General features: G+C 35.0%; 1 protein-coding gene across 1 annotated transcript in view; it reads right to left on the reverse strand.

The window, feature by feature from the left end:
• The window catches only part of LOC149418190 (uncharacterized), a 102,069-nt gene that overhangs the window by 2,809 nt on the left and 84,577 nt on the right, over nucleotides 1–14,683 (reverse strand). The window contains exons 2-4 of the mRNA XM_089639744.1: nucleotides 2,758–4,401; nucleotides 2,001–2,185; nucleotides 192–406 (exon numbers count right to left, since the gene is read on the reverse strand). Coding sequence (XP_089495870.1) covers nucleotides 192–406; nucleotides 2,001–2,185; nucleotides 2,758–4,401 — 2,044 coding nt within the window. The remainder of the gene's footprint in view (nucleotides 1–191; nucleotides 407–2,000; nucleotides 2,186–2,757; nucleotides 4,402–14,683) is intronic.

The following is a 14,683-nucleotide window of genomic DNA, read 5'->3' on the forward strand; positions in this document are numbered from 1 at the left end:
ACATAGGCGGAACCGCTTCTCTCTCTAATGTCATTAAAAAAAGTGATTTTTAGAATGTGTGTCGCTTAGGCAGTATTGTTTCTTCGTCGACGATATGTACACATTTATGTATATAGAATTTTGATAATTTTTTTCATCGTAGGAATAAATTTGGCATTCAAAATTTGAATAGGAAAGTGGTTCAAACTTACTTATCCACCAACGGTCCGCTGTAGTCTTCTGGAAACTTAGGCGTATACGGCAGGATGAACTTGTAGAGTCTCTCGTTCAAAACATACAACTGTGCTGTTGAATCACACTTGACGTTGAACCACCAATCACAGGTGAGGGCCACCTGGCTGAAAATAGTCCCGTTGGGGCACAGGAATGAGGCCTGGCCTCCGTTAAGGTCGCAGTAATGCCATACCTAATGAAAAAACATATTAAAATTTAGTACATTTGGATGGCTTAAGGTAGATACACGTGTATATTCATGCTCGACGGTTTGGTTGATCGAACGTGTTGGCTGGAAATCGTGCTCATCGTTTGTCCACAAGCTCAAGCAGCTCGACACAAGACGCACAGTCAAATCCATGTCAATTTGTAAATTTCTGTCAAACATCGAGCAAGAATTACGGCCTTTGAATCTTTTTCGCATCGAGCTATTTGCTTTGAAAAAAAAAACATTTAGTGAGATAGATACACGCGTTGAGACAAGTTCGAATGAGCGTAAAACCATCGAGTATAAATGGGCGTGGGTACTTTGCTTAAGAGTCAAAATATTGTATCTCCATAAATCGCACACTGATAAAACTAAAAATGAAAGTTTGCAAACCTTTGAACATTTTGTGATAAAAGATAAGTTTTAAATTCCATTTATAATATTTGTACCTGATGTAAATATGATATGTTTGCATTGACTTTCGGTTAATGTTAATATAATATGCAACATCTGTTTCCTAAAAATATTGCCAGGAGTATTTTCAATGTATTTCAATATGTTTATATCTTTGATACGGTAGGATTAGGAGATGCAATATTATTTAAACCCAAAGAAATATATAGGTTACATAGTATTATTTTTGTTTTATTTCAGTACTTAACTCATTTTCGACCACAATTGGAGAAACTAAATTTAACTCTAAGCCACCGATTATTTGCACTATAATTTATACTTGTTGTCAATGTGCTGTGATTTTATCTGATATTTTATTCACAATTTTTTTTTTTATGACAGAAAATATCTTGACTGTTTTTCAAGTAATTTACAGCATGTATAATATATTAATATCAGCTATCTAACGTCTTTTTAAATGCGTCGAAGCATAGACTAGGCACTAAAAGATTTATTTATTGTTATTAAGTTTAATTTGTAGAACTCCATTTTATTTTTTTATTTTTTATATATACAATAATATTATTATTGGGTTTATAAAAACAGTTTATTTTTAAACAAGTTCTGCTGTGTAATTATTATTACGCGTGACAGCTGTTTCGCCTTCTGAAGGCATTATCAAACAGTTTGATAATGCCTTCAGAAGGCGAAACAGCTGTCACGCGTAATAATAATTACACAGCAGAACTTGTTTAAAAATAAACTGTTTTTATAAACCCAATAATAATATTATTGTATATATAAAAAAAAAAAAAAAAAAAAAACTAAAAGATTTTTTAAACCCAAAAACAAGAAGTTTTGTTTGGTTCTCTGTGTGATGTAGATTTACCAGCTTCCCGCTTGTACTATGAGTTTCCGGAAACCGTGTATATCTTAGGTTTGTGATAAAAGTCTTGTAAATTATTGATAAAACAATTATTCTTGCAAAGTTGTTACTGTAAGTATTGTACAATTTCTGTAACAATATTTTTCTAACATTAAAAAAAATCATTACTATTTTCCTGTAATCTGATTAAAAACCTATTGGATGAAAATTTTGCCTATGTATTATGTGATATCAGAATCTGTGCGAGGTGGGCACTTTTAGATATATTAAGAGTTGAGACTCCACGCCTAAAGTTCTTACCTGGCAATTAGTTTCTGGGTCTCCGAAGAATCCTTTGTATCGCTGTGTTTTGCAATCAAATTTGGTGGGAGGGATGACTGACAGGATTGGATAGTCCTTTCCAGGCTGTCCAGGCGTTCCTCCAAGCTCATTCTCTTCGGCCAAGTAATCTTGATGACTGCCTAAGCCTTGAATTCTCGGGTGCTCTAAAATAAATATTAAACATATCAAAATAGAGACAAGTTGAAACGGTTCCGTTTTCGTGCATAAGGATTTTTTGATTCACCAATATCATACCAAACATGTTTATATAGGAACCCACAGTAAACACATCATAATCATTTCAGTGGTGTGTCTATGTGTAACTTGTGTTCAATGAACCCTAGAACTGGGATTTGCTTTGACTTTTAATTTTTTTTAATTGATTGTTGGAATGATTCGGACAAGCGATAAAGTAGGCACCAAATTAATTTAATTATTAATAATTCCATATTTGAAATGTGTGTTTGTGTTGTTCAAATTTTTGACTTGTCATAATTTTCAGTTCATTCGAAAGGTAAATTCCTTAAAGGTAGGATCCTGCGATAACTATATTTTTTTAAAACTTTAAGCTTCTCAAATCTACAATTATAATATCCTATGATTTTTCGCAGGTTTGCGTTAGAATATATTATTTGAAATGCTGAAATTCATAATCTCTACACTTGGTAAGTAGTACGCAAAGTTGAACACTAGATGGTCTATGAAAAAAATGAAGAAGAAATCAAGTTTTTTTTACCATTTTCCAAGTCTTGTGGAGGATATTCATGTGTAGGCACCGGTTTTCGGATCGGAACTGCAACGACATTGTTGCCCGGCCTTATTTTAGAACTGTACCGTGGCCGGTCAATATAGTTTTGATTCTTATTTGACTGCGTTTTGGCAGCTAGTTTAAATGGCCTTGGGGAACTGATGGCAGGGGCCGGAGAGCTACTGACGTAGTTAGGATTACTTTTCAAATTATTCAATATCTGCACAAGAGTTTTAATGGACGAGTCAATATTATCTGTTGTTAGAGTCTGAGGGAGTGAATGAGAATTTTGAAGTGTTTTTAATATTTTTGCTAGGTTATTTTCTTCATACGTGTCTTGTTTTTGTGATTCGTAATTCAGATTGGGTGAAACGTCAGCATATTCTTCTGGGTATTCTGTAAATGCCACGGGTCTCTTCGTGGGTCTTGCTTTATATTGAACTTTTGGTTTCTGCGTGCTAACATCATAGTCATCATAATACTGACTGTCATTGTCTATAGGTGTGTAAGGTTTAGAGGTTGTTGTAACATAAACTAATTTTGGCTGTTGATTTGAGATGCCTTTACTGACCATTGGTTTAAATCCTGACTCGGTGATAGGATTAACAAAGTTATTAGAAGGCTTTTTAAAATTGTAAGTTTTTACTGGCTGGTTCTGGTAAGCAGCTTGATTGTTTTGAATGTTTTGATTGTTCCTTCCGTTTTGTTGTTCTATTGCCGGAGAATAACTGTAAACTTCATTTTGTTCTTTCTGTTCATTTCTATTAAAGTATTCTTCGTCAGATATCGGCTGTTGATAATATTGCTGCTGATAGTTGTGTTTCTCTTGTACTGGGAGTTGAACGGGCTTGACAGTATAGGGGTTAACTTTAGGCACAAAGTAATCTTCATTATTGATTGGGCCTGGGATTTGCAGTGGAGGAGTTTGCTCATATGGGACCAGTTTGAATTGCTGCGGCTTAGGACGTGCCGTTTCAGGGTTAACGTAGTACTGAATTTGAGCTTGCGGCGGCTCTGTAGATTTATAATAATTCAATTGATTGTACTTCACAGGGACCGGAATCGGTTGATAGTCAAACTGGTAGTTTTGTTTTGGAGGAGGTTGCATTATTCCTTGCAATGGAGCTTGGTGACTTTGAGAATAGTATTGCTGATTCTGATTGTATTTATTATTATTGTTATTTATTTGCTTCTGTGGATAGTAGTCTTGTAATATCTTATTAGGATAAGCTGATGCGATATTAAAATGCGAGAGTCGGTTTCCCTGGTAGCGAGGAATGCTATTATAATGCGCAGTATCTAATTTCCCATTGCTCGGTACCGTAACCCTCTGTTGCTCTTTTGGAGAATAGGCTTCAGTTTGAGGATTATTAAAATCATTTGCCAAGTAGAAAGTCATATAAGGGATCAGTCTTCGATACCTTTCAATGACCGGTAGCTTCGTATTATTCAGGTAATTGTTTTCTGTTGTGGAATATTTTTCATTCGTAACATAGCCTTTCTGCGCTTGTTTGTGGGGAATTATTGGCACAAATCCCCCTACTTCGATGCTTTTCCTGTCGATTGAGATCATTTTCCTGACTGGGGTGTTTCCATTGGATGAAATTGTGATCTCTTCGCTGTATGCGAAAACTGAAAGAAATGAAAATATTATGTTAAGAAAAATTTAAAGGAATTTCCAAAATAGTAATAATTTTATCATTTGCAAATAGTTGTATGAGAAATAGGAAAATAAGTAAAATCTTAAGTCTAAATAAATATTTAGGTATGTATGTATGTATAATTTTTAGTATTTCATTTTACATATAGCTTATAAATCTTAATTTTACAAAATAATTCTAAAACAGTTAATAATATGACCAATTCCTGTGACAACATGTTTTGTATTATTCATACCACATTATTGGTAAGAAGCAACTTTCGACACAAGCAATTTCAGGTTTGATTTATTTATTGAAAAATGCGGTATAAAGTATTATTTAATCAATATTCCATCTCAGGAGTTATTTTACTGCAGGAAAAACTTTTTAAAAATCATAACGTAAGATAATGTACGAATTCTAAGACGAACCCGTGAGAATATAAACCACTCACGATTGAGTTAGTTCAGCCAATTCCAAAAATATAGAAATACAGAATAAGGACAAGAAAGTACTGAACAATCAAGGTGGAAGTTAAGGTCTGAGACAATGCATGTAGTTTCACTGAACTAGGTCCAATGGACATACTTTAGCAGCCCCTTCATATAGCTATTTCATTTGTACGTACGTATTCTTTGAATGGATATCCTTTTCTTAGGTGTGCTGCATTTTTTGTTTGACTAATATAAATATAAAGTGTCTTGTATTTTTATAACTACATTGTGGTGAATAGAGTAAGATAAAATTTGTTTTATTCTTTTTTTAATTTTGTGGTTGTTCCCTTTGATTGTATTTGAACAATTGCTACAGTTTGTGTGCTATATTAGATAGTAGTTTGAGAAGTCACTCATAGATGGCACTGTTAACAATTAAATTGTCAATATTGCCAGGACCACAGACATAGGAATTAATAGACGAGAAGATAATGGCGAGGGGTAAAATCAACTGTTGAAGAACGAAGGGAGTGAAGCTGACTGTGATTCGTCAATAAATCAATCTGACAGTAAATAGGCATCTCGCATTATAATATCACCATTTACTTCTTAAAAGTAAAATCTGCTTTTGAATGAAGAGACATTTTTACATGGGAGTGCAAATTACTCGCCACGTTATGAACAAATTTGCGAAGTCCAAATTCGGCAAAAAAATTCGGTTCTATTTTCAGAGTCGAATATTTCGTTTAAGTATTTAGTTAAGACACTTTTATAAATGTTCATAATTTACTTCCCAGCAACCAACCAGCTTTGTGTTTCGCGTCCAGACGTTTCTCGATGTGATAGTAACAACTGATTCATATTATACGATGTGAATATGCTTAAAATAATGTAAAATAATGCTTATATATGGAATGTAATACGACAATTGGGTTTATTCTCTTTTTCACATCTATTTTTACAAGTTTTCATAGTACAAGTCAACATTTTGCCGTGTTATTTCGTAAAATGAACCGATGATGCCTCGACCATAGTTCGCACAAGAATGATGACGTCACGTTTTCAAATTTCACTTGAGGCCATACGCGAGCACAGCCGGCTCCAATGGAACCGGTATGGGGAGTGGGGATAATACGCTTTTAATCACTTAGGGCAGGTCTACTAATATTCATATGTCTATGGCCAGGACCTAAGAAACCGTGGACAGAGCATTATGGTGCCGACAGACGTAGCTATAAAAGATCAAAAGATATTTGGCTTGGCGTATTTCGGCATATCGCTCGCCGTACATTTCCAATTGAAATGTATGGCGAGCGATATGCCGAAATACGCCAAGCCAAATAACTTTTGATCTTTTATAGCTACGTCTGTCGGCCCCCTTATTCCAATTTTATATGAATTTTAATCTATGGTCCGGAGAAATTGCCGGGCAGCCATCTTGTATGGCTAACTTTTGGACTGATTTGTATGCAAAGTGGTGCATAATGAATTATTTTATTTATTTGTGTTGTTAACGCAGTCATAACGGCTTTTTTTGGGGTATTTGATGAGACTAGGATTAAGATACGTCATTAATTTTTTTTTGTAGGTTTTGGCATTTGCCATACATCTTCCCCCTCACCCCGCGGCTTCAAATATTTCTCGACTTGCTCGGTCCAGTGCTTTTTAAATCCATGGATAATGCGGGTATTGAGACTTATATACGGTTTGCAAATTTTTTTTTTTTTTTTACAGTGAATACCTCACAAGAGTCCCAACTGCTCCCGTCTGGAGCCAGTGAGACTATGGCATCCCCAATTGGGGGATGTTGTGAGGCTGAAGGTAAGTGGGAAGGGAAAGAGGAAGGTGGGGAAGTACCTGGCTATTCAGATCTAGTCACTAAACACGGCTAAAGCCATTTGGAGCAACGTTTCAATTCTGAATGGTGGTCTTACACCAGGGCGATACTGGTAGTATCTTCCACTCTGGAACGTGCCGCAAATATACTATATATTATTTTAATTAATTAATTGTGAAATAACACAAATTAATCAAATAAAATTTATTTGCGCACGCCGGGTTCGAACCCGCGACCTTCGGAATGGCAGTCCAATGCGTTACCACTGGACTATGCCGGCCGTCCAAATACAATTGCAAACCTACGATCGTAGCTCAGAATCACATCTGCCAGAATCATTCCTACCGCCTGCTAATAAAGCCATCCGATCTCATTGTAATCTATTACTTAATAAGTGCCAAGTATTTTGTTGACCACGGAGTTTGTATTAAAAGAGTTTTAATTATTTATTTATTTATTCAAACGACATATAATGGCTTTTACAATACAGTGATTATCGAATTATCGAATCGTACACAGGATAATAATAGCAATAAATTAAAGAAAAATTGATGCAAGTGATGCAGTTACTAAAATAAGTGCAGTAAGACAATGCATAATTCATAATAAATATATAACAGTGTAACAATATTTGAACTACTTTATACTAGGTTTGTATAAGACCTGTCATAAGTCGAAGTAGGTATGAGGTGTCTATGATAATAGTAGAGTTTATTGCTACCCACAAAATTAATTGTACTTGGAATAGCTGAGTAGGCATCGCAACTTGGCATTAACAATTCAGGGCTGACAGCGATTCAATGATACTTATGGATAAGAAATAATATTTTTTAATAAAATAATACATATTTATGTTAGCTAACACTATACGATATCAAAGAGCCATGCAGAAGAATATTTTCATTCCTGACATTGATTTTTGTGTTTGAGGTATGTTATTATAGCATTCTTATAACTATATTCCGTGCAGTTGAACACATCTACTACTTCTGAGAAAACATTGCCAACTGCATGCAATGTAGGTATAAGCGATAGGTATATATTTGAGACAAACCCGCAATTACAACAGTTTGTATACGTAGTAATATCGATAGTGGGTCGAATTGAAATGACATTGAACCTTTTGTAAATATTATTTCCTTTCCTACTTACATGCCTGGGAATATTAATTGCCTTTGGTAAAAATGCACAATCGCGTTAAACTAAAATAATTTCATAAGTCCATTGTGTTTTATTGGTATGAATGGCGTGTGTTGTGTACTTAAAACAAAGGAATCCGAAGAAGGCCATGGGCGTAGTCAAATAATCTAGGCATATTAAAAAAAGTTAGATTTTGAGAAAATAAGTAAAAATTGAGAAAACCAAAAAAAAATATTTCAATTTTGAGTATATCGTATTCTTAACGTAACCAGCAGAAATATTATTAAAAATGTACCAACAAACACATTGTTTACTCTAACAAATTATCAATGGATTTTAAAATGCTGTCGACATAACCCTTTGTTTGAATTTAACAGAGATCTAAAGTGATCAGAGGCCTATAGAATCACTAGTGCATTTGGCGCATTTGGCGGAGAGTACCTACGCAATCAAACTGCCAACATTACAAAAGCGTCTACTCACGCTCTGCGGGGAGATTATTCAAATTCAAAAAAATATTTATTGCACAAAAATACAGAGTACAAAGGGTATAGCTTATAGGTTACATCCTATTTCTTCTAGCTAACCCAACAAATACACATCATATTACATAACCCAACATTTACATGTTAACAAATGTATGTAAATAAGAAATAAAAAACAGAGGTATTTAATTTATCTAAGGTATTCATTTAAGGTGTAGTGACATTTGTTTAAGAGAAATGTTTTTAGTGATGATTTAAATTTAAGTATGTCGGTTATTTGTTTGATGCTACGTGGAAGGTTGTTGTATACTTTAATAGCCATGTAGTGTGGTCCTTTTTGAAATATAGTTTTGTTTGCTTTTGGGATTAATACGTTTTCTGTGAACCTTGTAGCGTGTTTATGTGTTGAGTTTTTTTGTGGGAACTTATCTGGAGATGATCGAACTAACAGGAATAACTCCATTATAATATACATGTCCCCCACTGTCAGAAGTTTGAGATTTTCAAAAAATGGTCCACATGAATCCCGGTGATTAGAGTTTGTAATTTTTCGTAGGCACCTCTTCTGGATGATAAAAACATCTTTGGCGTTTACTGAGTTTCCCCAAAAAACTATTCCGTATTTTATCATTGAGAATACGTATCCATAGTATGCGGTGATTACTGGCTCGATGTTTAAGATATTTTTAAGGGTTCCTAGAACAAAATAAAATCTACTGATTTTTGCTACAACTTTAAATACATGTTCTTTCCAGTTTATATTTGCATCTAGTTATTCCACAAGCGCCCTATTTTTCCAATCTTGATCCACCACATGTCTATATTTTCCGCTCTGTATCCAACAACATCTCCGAGGAACGTCCTAAAAAATGACACTGTTCTTCAAAGTTGTCTTGGTGACTTCTAAACCTCAAAACGGAGTGTAGATACTCTCAGTATCGCCCTGGTGACTGAAGACCACCATTCAGAATCGAAACGTTACTTGAAATGGCTTTACCCGTGTTTGGCGACCAGATCTGAACATCCAGGTACTTCCTTTCTCCGCTCATTTCTGCATCACAACATTGCCACTGCCATAGTCCCACTGGCTTCGGACCGTCAGGATATTCGGACAGTGCAATATTCCCATTTTTTTGTTAAAAAAAAAACCCACGTGATATTAATCGAGTACCTATATATAATTTAGGAGGTATAATTTAGGAGGATTGACTCTCATCGTAAACAATAAAGGATAATAAAATAATAATGTTTTTGATATATAAGATTCTATTCCATAATAAATATACTAACACACTAACTGGATAAGCAATACCCCTGCCATAGGTTATCCCCAGTGGTTCGCTACGTTGATGACTTAGCAGGGGTGCCCGGGATTATGGGATGAGGTTTGCCTGTGGCGGGTCGGATCGGAAGAGACTGGTTGAGGAAACCTTTTGACCTCTCTACACGGACCATCGACCCATCGACCCATCGTCTTGCACAGCAGTGGGAGGGATGGATTCATAGTCCGCAACTCTTGGCACATTGACCCCAGATTCCTACCCGGCTCTCATATGTTTTCCTTCCCAGAACTTCATCTCCTTCCTTTCTATAAAAAGATCCTCCACACAGCATCCCCTAACATGACTTACACCCTGAGGGAAATTATTTTCCTTAGGGCCACCTTTTTTCCTATGTCATCATTTGGGATGCTGGGTAGCGGGTCTTTTTTAAGGAAAGGAAGGAGAGAAAGTTCAGGAAAGTTAAAGGGTTTGAGGGTTTGATAGGAATCTAGGGATCAGTTTGTTCAGGAGTGACGGGCATATTAACATATCCCTCCCACTGCGGCGCAAGGCGATGGGTCGAGAGACCAGTTGGGGAGGTGAAAGGGACTCCTCAAAGCAGCTTCTCCCGATCCGGCACGTTACGCAGTTGGTGGGCAGGCACACAAGCTGAACACACCTGACCCGATGAACCCGGGCACCCCTGCTAAAATACCAAACGTAGCGAACCACTTGGGGTGACATATGGCAGAGGTGTTGGTTATCCAATAAATGGTTCCCGAGGCGGCGGTACCCAAACCCGCCTCACGAATTAATTGTTATGTGGATCAAAGATAAAAAATGAATATACAGGCGTCCGTGTATCGTTTAAATACAGGGTTTTCCAATAAGAGGTGTTATTTTAAATAGCCCGCTATTTCGGTAGATGTTACTTTCAAAGCTGTCATTTTCTGACATTTGATAAGTAGAAACTACACCATTAATAAAAATAGAACGATACACGCTTCAACAACGCATCGAAATTATTAAAATTCACTTGAGTGAATCAAATGCAAATCATCTTGAGTAATGAGGCCCATTTAAACCTCGGTGGCTTCGTCAACAAGCAAAATTGTCGCATCTGGGGCTCGGAAAACCCAAGAGTTATTGTTGAAAACCCTCTCTATCCTCAACGTGTGACTGTTTGGTGAGGGTTTATGGTCCGGCGGACTCATTGGACCTTACTTTTTCGAAAATGAGGCTGGAGCAACAGTTACGGTGAATGGATTGCGCTATCCAGAGATGATTTATGATTTTTTATGGCCGGAATTGGATGGTATTGATCTGGACAGCGTTTAATTTCAACAAGACGGCGCTACGAGCCACACAAGCAACGAAACTATTGATCTTTTACGATTGAATATCAAAATAACACCTCTTATTGGAAACCCTGTATACTGTATACTAAAACAATTTCTATATGACACGCCACTGATAACAAAAGGCATGCTCTAATGCAAAAATTTACCATAAATATTAACATCTGAAGGCTGTTAGTTGTAGCCAAAGATATTAGAAGAACGAGATATGCTATGTTGGCCGCCGGACCGTAGCCGGAGTACTACCTAATTAGGGTACTTTGAATACTATTGGGACGTGTACGCACAGAAATCTGTTCTATGTATTAGTGCGGATACCTTAGCGTAAGCGAAGGTGTGCAGTAGTATTGGTGAACAAAACCGGCGACACTCGGCAAAACAATTCCACACAGTATGAACTGCTCATAGCACATCTCGTTCTTCTAATATCTTTGGTTGTAGCTCAATGGAAAAACTAGGCAAATGCAAGTATTACTACATAATGGTTGTTTTTCCTAGGTCCTAGGTCGCCTGTGGCATTGTTCATACATTTATGTAACATTCCATTAAAACAAACAGACCTCTGGCATTGTCTTTAAATGAAGGAAGTCACTGACATTAATTATATATGGTATTTCCAAAAGCAAAATTACTCGTTACATCATCCTGATTTTTATGACAATCGTTTCGCCCAATCCAACATAGTTCTTAACTGTCATTAAGTAAATAAATAATGATATACTAGGACTGACTTTTAAGTAATATGTAATACAATTTGAGCAACCGAATTGTGTGCCTTTATTACTGAGAATAGTTTATTAATTTTATATATATTTATAAATTACAAACAATACAAAACAAAATGAACCTTTGTCTGTCCAACTGGGAAGGATTCCCGTTTCAGGACAGCCAAATTGTGTATTTAGTACATAATATTCTTACAATGGAATGGCGATGCTGTCAAAACAAATTTTGAGAACATTTTTGATTGCATTCGAAGTGACAGGATGGTTTCTTTATCCTTGAAAGAATCGCAAATATGTAATATATTACCAGGGTCAATTTGGATAACATTAGTAATTGCATTCAGAACAGATGAATGTTTTCTTTCGGGACATCACAAGTCTGAGATTCTTTCCAGGGCATTTAGGAGATCATTTACAATTGTATAGTTAGAATTTCCACATTTATAAATCAGTATAAGACATATGAATCCTATAGTACTATATTTTTCGAATTTCTTAGGTGATAGAAATTACACATTACTAGACCAGAATATATTATCGTGTGCTTTCTGCTCAGGAATTCTTTTAAAATCTTGTTGTTTTAGAATACTTTAAAATTTTATTTTTATTATGTGACAGGATCTATTCTCATATGAGCTGGTTAGGCGACATTAAAGATGAGGGTTATAGGTTCGAAAGCCGGCGTAGAACTTTAAAAAATACACAAATTAACATGTACAAGTGTACAGAGTGTTAAGAGACGTACCCGACTAACTTTGAACAGTGATTCCTGACATTATTTGGAGTAAAAATGTTGATTATTGTTAGGGTACGTATACATTTCCGAACCGAAACGCGAACCGTACAACGAATTACGAGAAAGGAGCAAATATATTGCAAGCTGCGTTTCATGCCATTTGCGGTTGCTTCGTTTCTTTCTCGCAAATCTTTAAATAAAACTCCGGCTCAACAAAACACTTGGACTTTATTGCGATAGATACAATAAGCTCAGATGGTTTCTTTAGCAGGCGATAGAATTTATTGTGTACCCGGACCTTAAGGGTAAACTTAAAAGAATTCATAATATACTCTTAATAGATGGCGCTAATTTAATTATTTCACTTAAATACACGTTTTGCAAGTTATACGAATTGTTTGTTTGCGCCAAACTTATTACACACGTAATATGAATATGAATAAATACCTAGTTTTGTCTGTATAAAAACTCAAATCTTTCGATAAAGGCATTCAAATACAATACTGAATTTATTTATTAAATATGTTCAGATTATTTTCATATTTTTAAAAATATGAATTTCTTTATTTTTTTTAGTATAAGTACCTACCTGCAAATATGTTTTATTATCTAAATTTTTTTTTAATAAAATCTGTATATCATTTTGTTTAAATTTTTTAGAATTAATCTTGACAGGTAAATTAAAATTTCGTGAATTTTCAAGGTAACCAATCCTACAGTGGCTACAATAAAATAATAATATCCCGTGATTTTTCACGTGTCTGCGCTAGTACGTAATATTTATAAATTTCGTGCTCTCCAGATAAAATTCCAGAGATATAGATTTTTTTTTGAATATTTATATCTACAACCTATAAAATAATACGTAACTACCCAGAAGTATTAAGGTACTTCTGTTGTTCACGAATTAAAATCGTTATATATATTTTGTGATCTTTATAACAATGGAAATGGTCCAATTTAAATCCACGCTAATCACTGTGAAGCATGAAAACGTAAATACCAAATCCGTATCCGGCAAAAGAAACTACTCATAATAACTAGCAACAAGCAATCAGCAACCAGCAACCAGCAACAAGCATCCAGCTATGTAAACTTGAAAACAGATTTCTATTCGTTCAAGGTCGAAGAATGCAATATATTGTATTATATTTTACACGTATTATCAGTGATTTGATGCAATAACTTTATCAACCGGAACGCTCGTTATATTGGTTACGAAATTTGATTAAAAATGCACTTAACATACTGTTATTATTATTTATGTCAGATTTTTCAAAGCCACAAAACAGGAAAAAACTCTTTTTTTCCGACTTTATGTCCGGGTTAAATCTTCCCCACAGGAAAAACACACTTTTCTACATATGATCATCTAGTCAATCCACATTATGCAAGTGCATTATATGAGCATAATAAATACAAAACAATACAAGAACAACACGTCAAATCACCAGAGATCAAATGGGAAAATAATTCACTCGACTCCAGATATTTTCATATCAGAGGGTTCGGCTCGGTAGAGCTTCTAATTGGACCTATAAATCCTACTGATTCCTCTGTGTAAATATTATAAAAATCTTTCGTAATCCTGCCTGTATTTAAAATAACTGATTTTTGCATTTTTATATATAAATTCTTTGATAGTTAAATTTTGAATGAGAGAGCTAGGTATAATGCCAGTAGCCGAAATAACAAAAGAATAAATAAAAAATAAAAGGAAAAAACTCTTGCTTTTTACAAATCTATTTTATTTACCGGAATATTTTAATTGAATAAGATTCTGGCGTCATGAAAATATCTGAAATTTGTAGGTCAACTCAATTATTATTTTCATGTCGGAAATTGATGACAAGTTATGGAGTTTTTATATGTTCATTAAGCTGTCGCAAAATAAGAAATGACGTCTTATGGCCGGAGGAAATTGGAAACTCGGAAAAAGTGACGACTTTTGTTAGAAATGTAATTATCAAATAATATAATACAGTTCGTGGGTTTTACGAAAAGGAAAAGCGTTCTGGTTTTCTCCAGTTAAAAATCAGGCACTGTTATAATTTTAGAATCGTGATTCTACCATTGATGCAATAAATTCAGATAAAGCGAAAAAATACAGATACTTAACGAAAAAAATGGTTCCACTTTTTTTACCTCCAATTGACCTCCAACTCTCCCAACGCTCTAACAAAAATGACCGAATCCGGTCTACGTGCACCGCTTATCGACGAGATGTATTAGTACGTAATAGCGCCTCTAATTGTATAGCTCTATAGCTTTTACAAACAGCATTAATATTAATGTAG

This window comes from Hesperophylax consimilis, chromosome 14 (assembly GCF_061612785.1).
Source record: "Hesperophylax consimilis isolate HC1 chromosome 14, BYU_Hcon_1.0, whole genome shotgun sequence".
In the NCBI taxonomy this organism is placed as follows: domain Eukaryota; kingdom Metazoa; phylum Arthropoda; class Insecta; order Trichoptera; family Limnephilidae; genus Hesperophylax; species Hesperophylax consimilis.